General features: G+C 50.5%; 2 protein-coding genes across 25 annotated transcripts in view; both read left to right on the top strand.

The window, feature by feature from the left end:
- The window catches only part of Camk2g (calcium/calmodulin dependent protein kinase II gamma), a 57,833-nt gene extending 50,237 nt beyond the window's left edge, over positions 1-7,596 (top strand). For 8 of the 20 annotated variants that reach the window (XM_041638913.1, XM_041638912.1, XM_041638910.1 and 5 more), the window contains 5 exons: positions 987-1,100; positions 3,123-3,198; positions 3,534-3,628; positions 5,032-5,276; positions 5,654-7,596. In XM_041638913.1, the coding sequence (XP_041494847.1) occupies positions 987-1,100; positions 3,123-3,198; positions 3,534-3,628; positions 5,032-5,264 (518 nt within the window). In that variant the 3' untranslated portion in view covers positions 5,265-5,276; positions 5,654-7,596. Of the gene's footprint in view, positions 1-986; positions 1,101-3,122; positions 3,199-3,533; positions 3,637-5,031; positions 5,277-5,653 lie in introns of those variants that run through there. The other 12 variants (XM_041638925.1, XM_041638922.1, XM_041638927.1 and 9 more) reach the window with 5 other exon arrangements.
- Positions 7,597-7,850: 254 nt separating this feature from the next.
- Positions 7,851-18,008, top strand: Ndst2 (N-deacetylase and N-sulfotransferase 2). 5 transcript variants are annotated; one of them, XM_041639040.1, is made up of 15 exons: positions 7,851-8,246; positions 8,834-8,895; positions 11,189-12,513; positions 12,707-12,794; positions 13,022-13,170; positions 13,351-13,536; positions 13,811-13,939; positions 14,060-14,242; positions 14,331-14,427; positions 16,005-16,128; positions 16,265-16,439; positions 16,642-16,812; positions 16,902-17,011; positions 17,170-17,272; positions 17,368-18,008. In XM_041639040.1, exons 3-15 carry the CDS (start codon positions 11,515-11,517, stop codon positions 17,491-17,493), a joined length of 2,640 nt encoding a protein of 879 aa, XP_041494974.1. In that variant the 5' UTR covers positions 7,851-8,246; positions 8,834-8,895; positions 11,189-11,514; the 3' UTR covers positions 17,494-18,008. The 5 variants fall into 5 exon arrangements, with proteins under 5 accessions (XP_041494974.1, XP_041494975.1, XP_041494972.1 ...); XM_041639041.1 differs by having other exon boundaries at positions 13,016-13,170; positions 16,714-16,812; XM_041639038.1 differs by having other exon boundaries at positions 13,016-13,170.
- The last annotated feature ends 49 nt before the right edge of the window (positions 18,009-18,057 follow it).

Below are 18,057 nucleotides of genomic sequence, written 5' to 3'. Positions count from 1 at the left end.
TTTTTACCAAAGTCTAGCCAAATTAGCTGTCTTTAGGACCAGTGTTTAGAGAACTGTTCCTGTTGTTGATAATGATGTAGCATCCCAGAGCAGAGGCGTCTGCAGAAATTGGTCCTGGTTTTCCTAAGACCCAAGGTAATTCTCTGGATGTAGAACTTTGAGTTCTAAAATGAAAGCAAGGGGTTGTGGTACAAATCAGTGGTAGAACACTGCCTAGCCCAGCACCTCTCCCCTCAAAAAGAGAAAGGAACAAGAAGCAACAGAAACACCAAGGACAGCCCCAGACTGGCTGGGGTGAGTTTCTACTCTGGTCCTGAGTTCTGACCAGGACTGACAGAATTAGAGCTGTTGTGGTGTCTGAAGCTACATGCAGCTGCTTTTGTGGGCCTGTGATGATCACTAGCCTAAACTTGAAGTGGCCAGAATGCCAGAGCTATAAGGCACATGGAGGCCAGACCAGTGGAAATCTTCTGCTCTTTGGGTTGGCCTCATAGAACTTGTGCCTTTGGTTTCTATAAGTGACCTCCTGCTGGGCCGTCAGAAAAGACAGGCTGTGGGGCAGGACCCTATCGGAGAGAGTCAAACACACTGAAAGTGTGTACGTATAAGTTGGTACGCTGCTGGGAGTTGAGAGATTAGTTCGACTCTGACAGAGTAAGAGGTATCATCTCTGCTGGCCTTGTGGCCTAGCCCCTCTTGAATGTCTTCTAGTAGCAGGGGACTTTGTATAGGATGTTTTAAGGCTCCTTTGGAAGCTGCGGGCTTAGGTCTATGCACCTTTGCAGTGTTCCCAGCTGGGAGGCCTCTCTGGCAGAGGCAGCTGAGTGGGATGTGGTCCAGTGCCCACAGCAGCCCCAGGTATCACCTTGCCCCGGCTCTGCAGTGCCAGTGGCTTGGGTCCTGTTCGGCTTGCTCGCTCACCTGCCTTATTCTGTTTGTTTTGGCTGCTCTGCCTTGCCCTGCCCTGCCCTGCCCTGGCTGGCTAGCTGCCCCGCTCCGCACTGGGAATGGCAGCTTGGTGCCTGAAGGACGGAGCCCCCGGGACAGAACAGCCCCCTCTGCAGGCATGCAGCCCCAGCCTTCTCTCTGCTCCTCAGCCAGTAAGTGTGAGGGAGGCACATTCTGGCTTCCAACTCCCTGGCTCTTCCTGAAGCCCCTCAGGGATTTCCCCAAGAGCTGGTCAGCCTAGGCCAGCTACCTGTTGGTCAGCTTTAGGGGTATGGCATCTGCCAGAGCCAGGGGCCTGATGGAGGCCTAGTCCCCAGCAGGTCTGAGTTTGGAGCCCAGAGAAGGGTGGGTGGGAAAACATGGTGTGAAAATGGGAAGTAGAAAGCCACTGGGATGTGTAGCAGGCCTTGATTTGGCAACAGCTGGGAAAAACCGTGAGGAGTCAAGTCCATGAGGGTGGGAGTAAGAGCGGTGGTGCATAGCAACCTAGGAATTGTCTTGGGTTTAGCATTTCCTGAGACTCAGCCATATTCGGAACATGGGCTCTGAATGAGACAGATGTGATTTTGAATCTTAACTAAGTGTGATGCTACACAATTAGAATCCTAGCACTCAGGAGGCTGTGGCTGAAGCCAAAGGATCTCCATTGAATTCAAGGCCAACCTAGCTACACTATGAGACCCCGTCTCAAAAAGAAGCATAAATTCCAGCTACGCTACCTTCAAAAGTCTGTGAAGTGTGTGAGCTGCCTAGAGATTGAGTTTCCCTGTCTGCCAAGTGGGGGTTGCTGAGGGGCCCACCTCACCACAGAGGTAGCTGGCAGGGCTCCTGAGATTCGTGCTTATGCCTGCAGTTCTGTCTGTGTTAAAGGATGCCTGTCTTGGTCTCTTCGCCCCACGCCATACTCTTAGGGAGTTTCTAAATCCAGTCTTCTTCACCCACGAGGACCCTAGTCAGGTCCTCGCAAGAGATTTGATGGGACCCAGGGGAAAGTGTTACGTGGGGCATACCTGCCTGCTTCTCCAAAGAGAGAGTGGAGCTCATTGGCTCCCGGAAAGCCTCTGCTGCTCAGTCAGGGCTGCCCACCTATCAGTGGTCTGTGGAGTCCCTCCTGGCTGCACCTTCAGCTATGCCATTCCCTTCCAAATACTCCCCTTGGCTGTGCTGGCCCAGCTGTGCCCAGCTGTGCCATGCTGGGACTGTTCTAATGCTCGCATTTGTCTGTCTTGCAGCCTCTTGCGCCTGTGAGGAAAGGCTTGTGGCCTGGACCAGCCTGGGGCTCCAGTTACAGTCAGGGTTAGCCTGATCTCAGTCCAAGCTCGCCCTTACGCTAGAGACACCCCCTGCTAATAGTGGCTCTGTCTGTAAGTGAGCTACCCCAGAGAGCAGGGTATCACCATGTGCCCCTTGGGTAGGGAAGGAGGGCACCAAACTGCCTGCCTCCCAGTCTTTTGTTGGTCTTCCATAGGTGTAGTTCTCTAGTTTTTCTGAAGCTTAGCCAAGGGCAGTGTAGCCATCTCTCACGTGAGAAGCTGTCAAAGGTTTTCACAGGTCTGAGATCCTTTATCCCAGGAAATCCCCGTGGAAGACAGTGGTGTAAAGAGAGCTAAGCATCCACCCACACTCTATTCATCCTTTTGGAACTTCATCTCTAGCTCTATTTTGCTCTCAGGCAGGGGTCCAAGGCTAAGTTCTGGACTGCTGAGTAAGGGCTACAAGGGGGTAGTAACTGCGACCTGACTGAGCCCCTGGTGAGAGAAGTAAGTGGTTAGAGGCAGAGAACAGCCATACCTAGAGCTGCTTCTCAGAGAGCCTAAGCCCGCTAAAGATGGAATGCACAGACCCTTAACTAGAGGGTTCACGACATTACAGGCTCCTCAGCTGTTAAAAACAAGTTGTTTACTGCAACATGGTTGTTGATAAAGAAGGTGGCAAAGGCCACAGATTTCATAACTCCTGGATGGGCTTAGAAAGGAGGTAGTCCTTGGTTCTGCAGATGCCAAAAAGGATGAGGTGAAGGGTGGGCTTGTTCCTCTTGCACAGGGCATTAAAAGACAGGAGGAGGATGTCTTTGACAAAGAGGCCATAAGGGATCCCTGAAGGACGGAGGAGGGCTCTCTTGTCCCTTGGGAAGTTGCCCAACAGGTAAATTAGTGGATTTTTCTCCCTAACAGTGCGAAAACAGGAGATCATTAAGATCACAGAACAACTGATTGAAGCCATCAACAATGGAGACTTTGAGGCCTACACGTGAGTAAAGACCCATTGCCCTGAGATGGCTCGTCTCCCAAGTCCGCCTCTATTTTCCAAAAAGTGTCTGTGTTCCTGGGAACAGGGCCATATCTGAGCCCTAAGCCCATAGGACCCCCACAGCCGAGCCTGCCCTATTATCCTGACATGGGAGAAAGAGCAGGACAGCTGAGTGGCTCTGCAAGGCTAACCCCGAGGAGTGTTGTCTTGTCTGGTGTAGCCACTAGCTAACCTTCTGTGGGACAGACACACTGATGAAGAAGGCACATAATTCCCATTGAGGCCTGACAGGCTGTTTTTGCCCCCCACCCCACCCCTGGCCCTCTTTTCTGCAGGAAGATTTGTGACCCGGGCCTCACTTCCTTTGAGCCAGAAGCCCTTGGTAACCTCGTGGAGGGGATGGATTTCCATAAGTTTTACTTTGAGAATCGTGAGTGGGTTCGTGCTGCTGATATACTCCTGCCTGCCCCTCTGTCCCCGCTTCTGTCCCTACCCACCCTTTCCCCCTAGTTGCCCATCTTCACCTTATCTGGCCTTCCTGCTGCATCCTGCTCTGTGCTCACCCCCTGTGTCCTGCTCTTTTAAAAGACTAGTGCCCATTCATTTGGCAACTGTATCAAGGCCCTGTTGATCATCACCATTAGGGGGTTAGGGTCGTTGTATCCCTCCAAGCATCACTTTTCTCCGAGACAGACTATAAACCCTTCAAGACTAAGTCAAGATGATCTCAGCAAGTAATGATGAGAGGTCTGTGTCTGCAGGACTCACAGTAAAGGAAGTAAATGCAGGACAAAACCGTATAAGCAAGCAACAAAGCACTAATGGTGATTTGTGAGGTCAGAAGCTGTGTCTGGGCTACCCTGGACACTGCGGGAGCCAGGCATCTAGATGGGAGAGATTTATGGTCTGAACAGTTGCCAGAGGTCCCAGAACTGAATCATCATACCCTCCATCTCTTTCTCTACTTTCCAAGACCCTCATTCCTCATTTTTCCTTCCTCTTGTCCACTTTATTCTAGGCGGCTCTTATTCTACCCTGAGTGTTACGTTGTAGCTATTTTCCTCACTGACTCCCCTCGTGTGATTTCTCCACACCTTAGCTGCCTGCCTAATGCCCTAGCTATCTAAGCTATCTAGCTATCTAAGCCAGAAGCAGTGTTTATATTGGTTCCAAGGAAGGTCTCTTGCAGCTTCTATAGCACTGGAATGAACTTAAGCAAATCCGAATGGAAGCTTCACCATAAGCACACTGTACGCTGATAATAATGTCCCTTTGCTTTTCCAAACCCAGAGAACCCTGGAAGTTTGGGGGGGAGATCCTGAACTGGGTACTTTAGGGATTTTAAACTTTGATATGCCTTTTCTTTTTAAGTCACAAAATGACTTTGAATGTATTGCTTTCATGATTTTTCTCTTCAGCCTTAGATGGGGCAAAGCGAGCTTAGAACTTTTAAACATCAGCCTAACCAAGTAGAAAACCACAGGCTTTTATTAGAGCCTTATGGTCCTGAGTTTAAATATTTTCTTTGATTTGAGTCTTTTTCCTTATAGTAAAGAAAATAATAACAGTGAACAAACCCATGTCTTGCATGTAAAGCCTCAGCACACTACCTAATGAAAAGAGGAGTTGCTATTGTTACTACCCACATTTCTCTTCCTTTTGGAAGAAACTGATATTGTGAGGGATCTTGGCCTCTGGGGGCAATGAGAGGGCACTTGGGGATTCTAGGAATGGCTGCTGGAGCTACAGTAAAGAGGGTGCAGCCTGGCAGGAATATATGAGTGCCCAAGCCTTATGCCTACTACCTCCACTTCCCTGCCCTGCCCCCTGCAGTCCTGTCCAAGAACAGCAAGCCCATCCATACCACCATCCTAAATCCGCACGTCCACGTGATTGGGGAGGACGCAGCCTGCATCGCCTATATCCGGCTCACCCAGTACATCGATGGGCAGGGTCGACCTCGTACCAGCCAGTCGGAGGAGACCCGGGTGTGGCACCGCCGAGATGGCAAGTGGCTCAATGTTCACTATCACTGCTCAGGGGCCCCTGCCGCACCACTGCAGTGAACTCAGCCACAGGTACACCTGGTAGGGAGAAGGGACTGGGCAGGGGAGGGGTGGCAAAGACTGGGCTTTGCTCTGTAACCAGACAGACCCCAAACTTGGTGTATGCAGTCCCCCTCTTGCTAAGCCCTCAGTCTCTTTAGTTACCAACAGAGGGAGAAAGTGGTACCTACCTCTGGTCCATGATGAATTAATTGTGAAGATCAAGTACGATACTATACATAAAGCATGTAAAACACTCAAATGGAGGCAATGCTGTAAAGCAAATGTCGGCTTCTCCCTTCTTTGCTTGTTGAAGTGGATTTAGCCATGTGTGTATTGTACTAAAATCCCAGGGATTTTGTCTGTGTTCTCATCATCCTCTGTTCTGCTGCCACCTTCTGTTTCAACAGGGGCATCAGGAGATTCCAGCTGGAGGTTGAACCTTCGCAGCCAGTGACTCTGGGGGGCCTGAGTGACAGCGGCAGTCCTGTTCGTTTGAGGTTTAAAACAATTCAATTACAAAGCGGCAGCAGCCAATGCACGCCCCTGCATGCAGCCCTCCCGCCCGCCCTTCGTGTCTGTCTCTGCTGTACCGAGGTGTTTTTTACATTTAAGAAAAAAAAGATTGTTTAAAAAAAAAAAAAAAACTGGGATTCGTACCGTGATGCATTTTAAAGCAACTGATAGCCCTTGGGCTCGCAAAAAGGCAGGAGTTTGTGTGACTCATCCAGGCATGGACAGTGGGCTCACCCACCAGCTTTGAAGAGGTGAGCTTGGACTCAGGCCCCCGTGGACTCAGGGGGACCAGGCAAGGACTCTTGACAGAGCTTTGGAAGCCATGGTGTGGTTGCAGCCCCAGAGGTGGCCTGATTACCCCAGGTCTAGAAGTGGACTTCTTCAGAACATGCATCAACACCTAGAAGGAGATGGAAGAAAATGCCGTGGCTGTCAGACCTACTTGGGAGAGAATGCAGCGCTCCCAGCCCGTCTGCTGTGGAGGCAGCTGAGAACCAGTGGCCTTAGGACTGGAGGCCTGGACTTTGCTGTGCTGTTCGAGTTGATGTAGGCAGAAAGAGAATTGGTGCTGCAAACGTGTATCTGCCATGAAGCTGATGAGAAACCTCGTGTTAGTCTGACATGCACTCACTCATCCATTTCTCTTGGATGCACAATGCACGTGGGCCCTAACACCGCGGCCTGGTTTCTGTGGATGGGAAGGGGAAGGAAGGGGTTGCTACTTTGCTTCCTGTTGGTTTTCCTAACTTAGCAAGGAGGGATGTAGACCTTGGCCAGGGCTCCTTTTGCCACTTTCGGCAGTTCTATTTCTGTGCTGATCTGGACCATCTTTGTCTTGCATTTTCCTGGTGGTCCCCGTGCTGACCCTCATCTGGACCTGGGCCCTCTGCCAAGTGCCCTGTGGGATGTGAGGAGTGAGGCAGTGGAATAAGAGTTGGTGGTTGTTTCTATGCATTCTGGCTGCCCTCCGGGCTGCTTCCCATGCTGCACGTCCATCTCTCTCCCTGTGTTTGAGTTTGAACTGACTGCTTGAGTGAGGAGTGTCCTCTTTAAAGAGGCCTCTTGACTGACCAACTGAAGTATAGACTTTCTGCTGGACAATCTGCATGGGCATCACCCCCTCACCTGCATGTACCCAGAAAAGGGGTCCAGAGCCAAGGCTTCTACATTCATTGTCCCTCTGTGCTCAAGGAGTTCCATTCCAGGAAGAAAAGATCTGTACCCTAAGCAGATTAACAGAAAATAAAGGAGGAACAGTTGGCCTGGTCTTGGTTCCCCCATCAAACAACTGCATAGCATCTGCATTGGAGGGAGGGGAGTGGATTTCAGGAGACACGGGAGCTGGGGAAAAGAACTACAGGCTTTGGAACCAGCTGAGAGGAGAACAAATTCAAGGGTGCTGGTGCTTGAATTTAGCCAGGCTCCTCAAGCACCTTCTGCATGCCTCAGACCCTGGACCCTAGTCCCTTCCTGCCCTGCAGCCTGCGTGCCAGCCCACAGATACTTCACCACAGGGTTTGGTTTTGCTGGCTTGAAGACAACGATTGGTCTTAGAGCTCATTGAGACCCATAGCTTCATACGGCTGTTCCAGCCCTAGTCCTTAGCATTCTAACTCCACTTCTGGGGCTAATGTCAGCATCTATAGACTATTAATAGACTATTAAAAAAAACAAACCACCTTTTAAACAGGAAATGGAAGGCATTTGATGCAGAACTTTTGCATGATGACTTAGAAATAATTTAAAAATTAGTGTTTGTTCTGAATGTTGGTAGTCCCTTCATAGCTTTGTTACAATGAAACCTTGAAGATATTTAATAAAATAACCTTTAAACAGTCCACTGTGTTCTTTCTGTTGGAGGCTCGCGGGACTTTCGTGACAGGGCTTCAGGAGAAGACAAACATCTTTTCCCATTCCCTTGGGGCCTGAAGAAAAAAACTTGGTATAAACTCAGCCAGAGCTGCAGAGTCTGTCTGCCGCCGGGAGGAAGTGGGTTCTTAAGCGGGGGGCCTGTGCCTTCGCTCCGCCCCAGTGGGAGGTGGCCCCACCCTCTGTGCACGGCTCCCTCCCCCTTCGCGGGGCTGAGTGGACGGGCCTGGGCCTTGGGCCCGCCCCGACGCTCTGCAGACTGTGCCACCCGGCGTGGAGGAGGGGGTCCGCGTCGGTGGCCCGAGCGCGAGGCCGCGGGGCTGCGGGGCTGCGGGGCTGCGGCTCTGCCGGGCACGGCGGTGGGCCGTCGGGTTCTCTCAGCCCCCGGTTGCGCGGCGGCCACGCTCAGAGAGCGCGCGGGCCCGAGCGGGCGCCACGAGCCGCAGCGCGCCGCCTCCCCCTGGTGGAAGCGGTAGTTGGGCCCGGCTGCGGCGGAGCGTTCGCTCGGAGATGGCGGAGTCGCCGCAACGCGGCCCGAGGCCCCGCGAGCAGGGAAGCCCGGCGGCCCCGGGACGCAGCGGGGCCCGCGGACAGCGGGGACGCCGGCCACTCCACAGGGTGAGCCATCCTTGAGAGCAGCCTCCCGTCCGCGGTCGCCCCCAGTTTTCCCCGTGAGTGTCGCCACTGTAACCACCCGCAGGGTCGTCCTGGGCGGCCCCTCATCCGGCCCTCTGCGCCCCTGCCTTATGTCCCCGCCGCTGGCCTCCCCTCTCCCCTCAGTTGCCCCATTCCGGTTGCTTCGCCCGGGTCACTACCGGGCTCTTTCAGCCGGTTCCTGCTTGGTGTCAACTCTCGGCCGCGCTCCTGCCCCTTCCCCTCCAGCTCCCCCACCTGTGGGCTCCTCATTTCTTTGGTGAGCTCTTAGTTCCCGCAGAAGGGTCCCTTTATCATCTAGGCCAGGTCCCCCCACAGCGTGGGCTCTGCTCTTTCCCAGTGGTGGGCCCACCTCCAGCCCTCCCTGTTTGCTGTCCACTGTGGATGACGACCCTTGGTTTTCTCCTTCCTCAGAAACTTTCCACTGCCACACACGTTTCTCCTCCAGTGTTAGTCATTGTACTACCCATAACAGTTCTCACATGACCCCCTCCCTAGATCTTACTGCTTCTTCTAGATATGAAGTTAAAATGCAGTTTGTTACAACACAGGAACTTGACAGGCCTGACCTTTGAATCCCAGTTCCTCCACTGACGGAGCTTTGTGATATTGGGTAAGTTACTAAACTTCTCTGGGCCTGAAATTGTGTGTGTGTGTGTGTGTGTGTGTGTGTGTGTGTGTGTGTGTAAAATGGAACCAATACTTATGTGTATTTTCCCTGCCTCTTCGAACTTGTATTAAGTACAAGTGCACTTGATTTACATCCTGAAAAACCTTTAAAATATCCTAAATTAAAGATGCATATAGTACACCTAACCTACTAACCGCAGTGCCTATCAGTGCCCTTTGCTCTATGATGTCAGTTGCTTAGCATTGTAGTTGTGTGGCTGGGGAGGAACTTAAACTGTCTAACATCACAAGGAGAGCATTGTATGAGTCCACTATCTTAGGAAAGGACCAGAATTGTAGGGCCTGGGGCTGTAACTGCAGGGGGAGTACTTGCCTAGCCTGTTCAAGGCTATATGTTCCACTACCAGCATTGGAAACCAAACCACAAAAAGATATGAAGTATCCTTTATACTAAATGTTTATCATTTGCACATTGTAATGAATGGAACCATTTTAAATCTAGGTCTGCTAACACGAGCAAAGCTCTCAGAATGCCTGCTAATCAGAATATCTCTAGATAACCGTTATCAACACAGGCCACACTCGTGAGTTCTCACAACTGTTCTGCCAGGTGGTGATGGCACACGCCTTTAATCCCAGCACTTGGGTAGCAGAGGCAGGAGGATCTCTGAGTTTGTGGCCAGCCTGATCTATAGAGTGAGTTCTAGGACAGTCAGGGTTACACAGAAAAATTCTGTTTTGGAAAAAAGAAAGACTTGAGCTCTTTCTGTGATCTACACCTGTCCTCTGACTCCTATCCCCTCCCCCGACATTGCATTAGAACCTTGGGCATGGTAAGGCATGGGCTCTGCTACTAACCCAGGACTCCAGCCCCACCACAGTTTGTTTGTTATTTGTTTTATTATTACTATGTATACACACACCAGAAGAGGGCACCAGATCTCATTACAGATGGTTGTGAGCCACTTTGTGGTTGCTGGAAATTGAACCCAGGACCTCTGGAAGAACAGCAGTGCTCTTAACCTCTGAGCCATCTCTCCAGTCCCCATCACAGTTTTTATTCTGTCTCCCAGCTCAGTTATGTCATTTAGTTTTACCCAGGCCAAAGCTGAACTCTAAATAATTCTGAAAGATCCTGTCTCTGCCTGTCCCCGCTGAGGTGTGTGGAATGGCAGTGGAGAGGGATTGCCAGCTGCTGACCTCACTGGGAGTGGCTCAGATAAAATGAATGGAAACCTGCAGTGGTCTCTGGGAAAAGAAGCCGTCAAGTGAGATTCCCTTAAAACTGTCTTCTGATCATCTGCCCTCCACCCACTTGGTATAGCTGGATTCGATTCCTCATTTTCCTCCATCCTTAGGGATGCTCCTGTGCTGTTCTGGAGGGAGGATGTGGTTAGTTCAGGAAGGAGAAGTGCATAGAGTCTGCACTTGGCTTTCCGGCTTTTCTTATGCACGAGCGGGTTTTATCCTCCCCCCTGATTCTGGCATAGGGAAGAGAAGGGTATGGGTAATTTTTTACAAGTAGTGCCAAGGAAAGTCTCCCAAGTTCTGGACTCAGACACTAATAGAATTATTAACTCTTGCCATTTCTCAAGTTCCTCCACCACAGGGGCCACATGACTGCAAGTTCGTTAGTACCGTTGGGGATGATGACGGGTGTGATTGATGTAGAAGATTAAGACTCAGGAGATTTCTCCTATCTGATGTCTGATTGGGTCATGAGGCCTCTGAGATGTGCTGTAGAGAGCCCACAGTGCTCCTGCTCACTGGCAGACTGCTCACAGACCTCTGGTCACCCTCCTGGCTGTTTGGTCTTTCTGGATAGGCTCTTTCATAACTTGTGTTGCTGACCCAGCTTGGACATAAGAGAATTTGGACATTTATTTGGGTATTCTAAGAAAAAATGAGCTATGAAGCCAAGGTATGGGATTCACCTTGTATTCTTCTATAGAGCAAAGCATCTGGGCTGGGGAGATGGCTCAGAGGGTGAAGAGCTTGCTGAGCAAGTGTGAGGCTCTGGGTTTAGATTCCCAGTACTAAAGTCTGGTGGTGCACATCTCAGCCTAGGGAAGTTAAAACAAGCAGACAGGTTTGCTAGCCAGCCATTCCTTCTAACTGGAACCGAGAGCTCCAGGTCCAGAGAGAGACTGTCTCAAACATGTGTGTCCAGGCGTATGCCTGCATAGAAAGCATGGGGTAAGAGATGGGATAAGTAGAATGGGTTAGTAACAGACTTTCAAAGGGAGAAGTAATGTGCTGATTTCTCTGCCTTACAGATTATGGGGCCACTCTTCTGGACTTAGCTGATTTCTGATGGAAGAACCACCAGCAGAGCTGAGGAAGCTCAAATTTCAGCCTGAGGCATGGGCCAGGGGCCATGGTGACCTGAGACCAGTAGATTCTGTCCAGTGCAACCTGTTGCTCCTTCTGCCTCTCCTATCCTGTATTGAAAGAATTTGTTCCCATCTCATGGGTCACTGACCCTAAGAGAATCCCTTTCTCGTATTTTTTTGTTCTTCTGCCCTATCAAGACCATTCCAGCCCACAGAACTCCTTCCTCCCATCTCCTGAGGTGGTCCCCATTGCTGCCTCACTTCTCGCCATGCTCCAGCTGTGGAAAGTGGTACGCCCTGCTCGGCAGCTGGAACTGCACCGCCTCATCCTGCTGCTGATTGGTTTCAGTCTTGTCTCCATGGGATTCCTGGCTTATTATGTGTCCACCAGCCCCAAGGCCAAGGAACCCTTGCCTCTGCCCTTGGGAGACTGTGGTAGCAGTGGGGCAGCCGGCCCTGCACGACCGCCAGTCCCACCTCGCCCCCCTAGGCCTCCAGAAACAACCCGAACAGAACCCGTGGTTCTTGTGTTTGTGGAAAGTGCATACTCACAATTGGGGCAGGAGATTGTGGCCATTTTGGAGTCTAGTCGTTTTCGTTATAGCACTGAACTAGCACCTGGCCGAGGGGACATGCCCACGTTGACTGATGACAGCCATGGCCGCTATGTGTTGGTCATCTATGAGAACCTTCTGAAGTATGTTAACCTGGACTCCTGGAGCCGAGAGCTGCTAGACCGGTACTGTGTGGAGTACGGTGTAGGCATCATTGGCTTTTTCCGAGCCCATGAGCATAGCCTATTGAGTGCCCAGCTTAAAGGCTTTCCCCTTTTTCTACACTCAAATTTGGGGCTCCGGGACTACCAAGTGAATCCTTCTGCCCCACTACTACATCTTACCCGCCCCAGCCGCTTGGAGCCAGGACCGCTGCCTGGTGATGACTGGACCATCTTCCAGTCCAATCATAGCACCTATGAACCCGTGCTGCTTGCTAGCCATCGGACAGCTGAGCTCCCTGTGCCAGGACCAGGGCTCGGGCGGGCCCGGCTCCCAACTGTGGTACAGGACTTGGGGCTTCATGATGGCATACAGCGGGTACTGTTTGGACATGGCCTTTCCTTCTGGCTCCATAAGCTTGTCTTCGTTGATGCTGTTGCATACCTCACTGGGAAGCGCCTCTGCCTGGACCTTGACCGTTACATCTTAGTAGACATTGATGACATCTTTGTGGGCAAAGAAGGTACTCGCATGAAGGTGGCTGATGTTGAGGTCAGTTTTTTTTCTTTTCTGTGTATTTTGCTAGAAAATTTGCAAACTCTGTCTGTCAGATTCCCTGCTTTGATTCTGAGCTGGTCATAGATAGATTCTCTGCCTTTTATAGTTGGAAAGACATCTACTTACTGTATATTTCTCAGTCAGTATGTTGTCTCCTGATTTGGCATCTCTCTACTATTCTTTCTAGGCTCTGCTGACCACCCAGAGCAAACTCAGGACCTTAGTCCCCAACTTCACCTTCAACCTGGGCTTCTCGGGCAAGTTCTACCATACTGGTGAGCTCATTTCCTGTTCTGTCTCTTTAGTATTGACCCTGGGCACACACGTTGGAGAAAGGGACAGAGTTTAGGGCAGACATGGATTGACACGGGCGGCAAACAGAAAGCCTTGGCCATGGGCAGGGATCGGTAATGTTCAAAGGATGGAAGACGGCCAGTGTTTCTACAAAACAAAGGCATGGGGCTGACTGTGGTCAGCAGTCAGTGTGTGATCCTAGGGACAGAAGAGGAGGACGCAGGGGACGACATGCTGCTGAAGCACCGCAAAGAGTTCTGGTGGTTTCCTCACATGTGGAGCCACATGCAGCCACACCTCTTCCACAACTGCTCTGTGCTGGCCGACCAGATGAGGCTCAACAAACAGTTTGCTTTGGTGAGACTCTTGAGTCTCTTTCTCATACTTTCTCCCAGAGATAATGTTTCTTTTTTAACCCTCCCTAATGGACACCCTTCCTACCCTTTCCAGTTTCCTTTCTGTGAAGGCACCCCACCCTCTTTACCCTCTACTCCCCAAACTTCACCAGGTCCTGGTGAGAGTCTATGCCATTCCCAGGAGCATGGGATTCCTACGGATCTGGGGTATGCTGTGGCCCCCCACCACTCGGGCGTGTACCCCATCCACACGCAGCTGTATGAGGCCTGGAAATCTGTATGGGGCATCCAGGTGACCAGCACCGAGGAGTATCCTCATCTCCGTCCTGCCCGCTACCGCCGTGGCTTCATTCACAATGGCATCATGGTGAGGGATTCCCACTACTAATTTCAATCAAACTCTGAAATTTAGACAAGCCTCTAACTGGCCTGGACATGTGGCTTGTCATCTGCCAGCCCAAGGCATCCACAAAATAGGGGATAAATATCTTGATAATGCAGATAGTAAATTTTGTTACTGTAACTTCAAACTGAACCTCTATAAAACCAGGGATTGCCAATGCCTCCTGACTTTGGTCCTTATCTGCCCTCCATCTTACCATTCATGTCTCATCTGTCACTGTACTTTTTTTTCCTCTCAGGTGCTTCCCCGGCAAACATGTGGCCTCTTCACCCATACGATCTTCTACAACGAGTATCCTGGAGGTTCTCGTGAACTAGATCGGAGCATCCGAGGTGGAGAGCTCTTTCTGACAGTGCTACTTAATCCGGTAAGGTACCAAAAGGGAACCAGAAGACTAGAGAGCCAAACTTCTCAAGCCAGGGCCTCGCTCACCAAAGCTGATTATGGGATAGGGTGGCTGCGTCTCACATAAGGCACCCTCTTGTAGATCAGCGTCTTTATGACACACCTGTCCAACTACGGAAATGACCGACTGGGCCTGTACACCTTTGAGAGCCTGGTGCGCTTCCTCCAGTGCTGGACACGACTGCGTCTCCAGACCCTTCCTCCTGTCCCCCTTGCACGAAAATACTTTGAACTTTTTCCTCAGGAGCGAAACCCCCTTTGGCAGGTAAGGATGGAGCTCACACTGACAGAGATGTGATGGGGGTCAAGGGTCACAAGATTAGTCCTCATCAGACTCGTGGCCTAACCTTCAGAATCCCTGTGATGACAAGAGGCACAAAGATATCTGGTCCAAGGAGAAAACATGTGATCGACTCCCCAAGTTCCTCATTGTGGGACCACAGAAGACAGGTAAATTGTCCACAGCCAGTTCATCCTATGCTGCCTTCTCATACCTACTTCTAATTAGTCAAGTCTCTTGAGAAAAGATTTTTTTTTTAATTGCATTTATTTAGTGTGCTTGCATGAATGTGTAAATACATGTGCAGGAAAGCTTGAGGAATCAGTTATTTCCAGTTTTGTTTTGTTTTGTTGAGATAGGGTCTCACTGTGTCGCTCTGGCTGTCCTGAAACTCTGTAGACCAGGCTGACTTCAAACTCACAGAAATCTGCCTGCCTCTGCCTCCTGGGTGCTGGGATTAAAGGCGTGCACCATAATATTTTTTTATTACATTTTGTGTGTGTGTGTGTGTGTGTGTACACGCATATGCGCACCTTTATGTCTGTGTGTACATGTACATACATGTGTCCAACAACTTGAGGTCTCTCTTTCCACCATGTAGATACTAGGGATCAAACACAGATTGTTGCATTTAGTGGCAAGAACCTTAATCTACAGAGTTACTTTCACAGCCCTGAGACAGGAACTCCCCCCCCCACTTAATTTAGCTATATAGCACATTTATAGAAAAATGGGCATAGTAGCTCACCTAGCACTTGGGAGGCAAGGGCAGGGGGATTACAGTGAACTTAAAGCCAGCTGGGGCTACATACTGAGTTCCAGACTAGCCTGGGTTACAGAGAGAAGACCCTGTTTCAAAAACTCAAAAAATACTACTTGTACTACTAATAAAGAGCCATCCATGCGTGTCAGCTTGCAGGGGCAATGTGGTAACAGCTTTGTTCTCCTTTAGTGTTCTGAGAGTTGAACCCAGGGCCTTACACAGGATACCACTCAGCTGACCTCTCTAGCTCCTATATGTGGAATTTTTTTTTATTTGTTTAGTTTTTTTGAGACAGGGTCTCATATCACCTAGGCCAACCCTGAGTGCGTCCTGATCTCTTTGCTTTAGTTTTTCAAGTGCTGGGATTACATGTGTAAGCCACCATACCTGGCTTGTCTATAGAGTTTAAAAGAGAGAAAGAGGGGCTGGGATGTGTGCTGAGCCTGCACTAAGCCCTGGGTTTCAGCCCCAGCATAAAAGCCAGTCTGGTGGAACAGGCAAGTTCAGAAATTCAAAGCCATCCTTGGCTATAAAGCAAGTTTGAGGCCAGCCTGGGCTACATAAGATCCTGTCTTAAAAATGTATTAAATAGCCAGCCTTGGCTGTACAGACTTGTGATTCCAGCAATTTAGGAGGCAGAGATGGCTTTGGTGCCTGCCCAGCTATAGAGTGTATTCATGGAAGTCTGGGCCACTTAGTAAGACCTAATCTCAAAATCAGAAAAGAAGAGGTCTGTGGAAGAGTATTCCCCACGTGGGGGCTCTAGATTCAGGCCTGAGTACTAGGGAGGGGGAGGGGAGCTACAAGTGGTTCCGATAAAGTGGAAGGCGAAAGCCACTGTTTTTTAACCCATTCCTGGGCCTCCCTCAGGGTTTTCTTCTCTTACTTTACTCTGGCTGAAGGGAGTGTTTTCTTAGTTCCTTCAAACTGATGCTGTTGAGCTAGCTGCTTTCCTGCACAGGCTGGTCCTTGTCTTCCATGCAGGCACCACAGCTGTGCACTTCTTCCTGAGCCTGCACCCTGCTGTGACAAGCAGCTTTCCTAGCCCCAGCACCTTTGAGGAAATTCAGTTCTTCAATGGCCCTAATTACCACAAGGGTATCGACTGGTGAGACTGGGTCCCCTTGAGTGTTTCTCAGAGCAACATGGCCTTCTCCAAAAAATAACCCATTCCAGCTTCTGCCAGCACACAAACATCTGGCCTTGCCACTGAAATGTTTCTTTTTTCTATGCTACTTCTATAGGTACATGGACTTCTTTCCTGTTCCTTCCAATGCCAGCACTGACTTTCTCTTTGAAAAAAGTGCCACCTACTTTGACTCAGAGGTTGTACCACGGCGGGGGGCTGCCCTTCTACCAAGAGCCAAGATCATCACTGTCCTCACCAACCCTGCTGACAGGGCCTACTCCTGGTACCAGGTTTGCCTGAAGCTAGGGACCTCTAGGCCTTAAGGGAAAGGTGCAGAAGGTAGTAACTGCTAGAGACACAGAAAGGGATGAGGGTATGGAAATTAAACTGGTCCCTTGAGGGGTAGCTTTGCTGTTGTCACCAGACAAGAATATGGCCAGTATAATACTGTCAAATCACCAGCCCTGTCCCTTCTTGTCCTTGGTCCTGCAGCACCAGAGAGCACATGGAGACCCAGTTGCTTTGAACTATACCTTCTACCAAGTGATTTCAGCTTCTTCTCAGGCCCCTCTGGTACTTCGCTCCTTGCAGAGCCGTTGTCTTGTCCCTGGTTACTATTCTACCCACCTGCAGCGCTGGCTGACTTACTATCCCTCTGGACAGGTACAATTCCCCCAAGAGCCTTTGTTAGGGTCCCCTCCCTTCAGCCCAGTCTTAGGAATTTGGAGGGAACCACATCCCTGTCCCTTCAGTTGCTGATTGTGGATGGGCAGGAGCTTCGTATCAACCCAGCAGCCTCGATGGAGACCATCCAGAAGTTCCTGGGTATCACCCCTTTTCTCAACTACACAAGGACCCTCAGGTGGGAGAGCATGGTCCAAGAGGAAGAAGTTTTTGTGGGGAAAGAAGGGGATTGTTTGGAAGAGACATCTCTCCCTGTGGGCTGGGAGGGGTAGGGTGCATTTGTGGGGCTTGAATTTTTTTCCTCCCTGACACCTAATGCCCTGTTCCTTTGAGCAGGTTTGATGAAGATAAAGGATTTTGGTGCCAGGGACTTGAAGGTGGTAAGACTCGCTGTCTGGGGAAAAGTAAAGGCCGGAGGTACCCAGCCATGGACACGGAGGTGAGTGAGACCTGAGTCAAGGCTGCCGCTCCACCTCCAGGTCTCATCTAGCTGCACTCTTTACTGTTTGTCTCCTCTCACGTTTCTCCCATCAGTCTCGCCTTTTCCTTACGGATTTTTTCCGGAACCATAATTTGGAACTATCAAAGCTGCTGAGCCGGCTTGGACAGCCAGCCCCCTTGTGGCTTCGGGAAGAATTGCAGCATTCCAGTGTGGGCTGATGCCCCAGCCTTCTCATACCAGCAAAAAGCCTGCTGCTTCACTGAGGGGCAAGCCTTAGAACAGGGCCCAAAAGGGGGATTAGAGTGTCCTGGCCCCTTACCCCTCTACCTCAGTGGCCCCCAGGATTGGAATAGCTGAAAAGGGAAGAGCATCCATTCCTTTGACATAGTTTGGGGGCCTAAAAAAAGGGGCTTTCCCTTGGTACCCTGTTATGGTACTAGGTACCTTTGACCTATGAACCTGGGAGGTGAGGAAGAGAGGGTCCAGGGAGGGGGTAGAAGAATGTATTAATTCATTATTTCCCTCTTCGTCCCCAGCAGTTTGTGTGTCTATGCCTACCCACGAGAGGGCCCTTTGCTAAGGCCCCTTTAATCAGACAGTGGGATCTACCTGTGGCCTGGCCTCCCTAGTGTCATTCACATTGAATGGGGATGAGGTCGGACAATTGCTCATAGAGCTGAATATGAGCCCTAGCTGTGGGCTAGAAATGTCCTTAATAAACATCCTTATTTTTCTGTTTTGTCTGCTTCAGTGAAGTGAACCACCTAGAATATAGCAGGTAT

This window comes from Microtus oregoni, unplaced genomic scaffold (genome assembly GCF_018167655.1).
Source record: "Microtus oregoni isolate MIOR12 unplaced genomic scaffold, Mior012 000056F_ref0000123, whole genome shotgun sequence".
Classification (NCBI taxonomy): domain Eukaryota; kingdom Metazoa; phylum Chordata; class Mammalia; order Rodentia; family Cricetidae; genus Microtus; species Microtus oregoni.
This window is presented reverse-complemented; position numbering and strand designations above follow the sequence as displayed.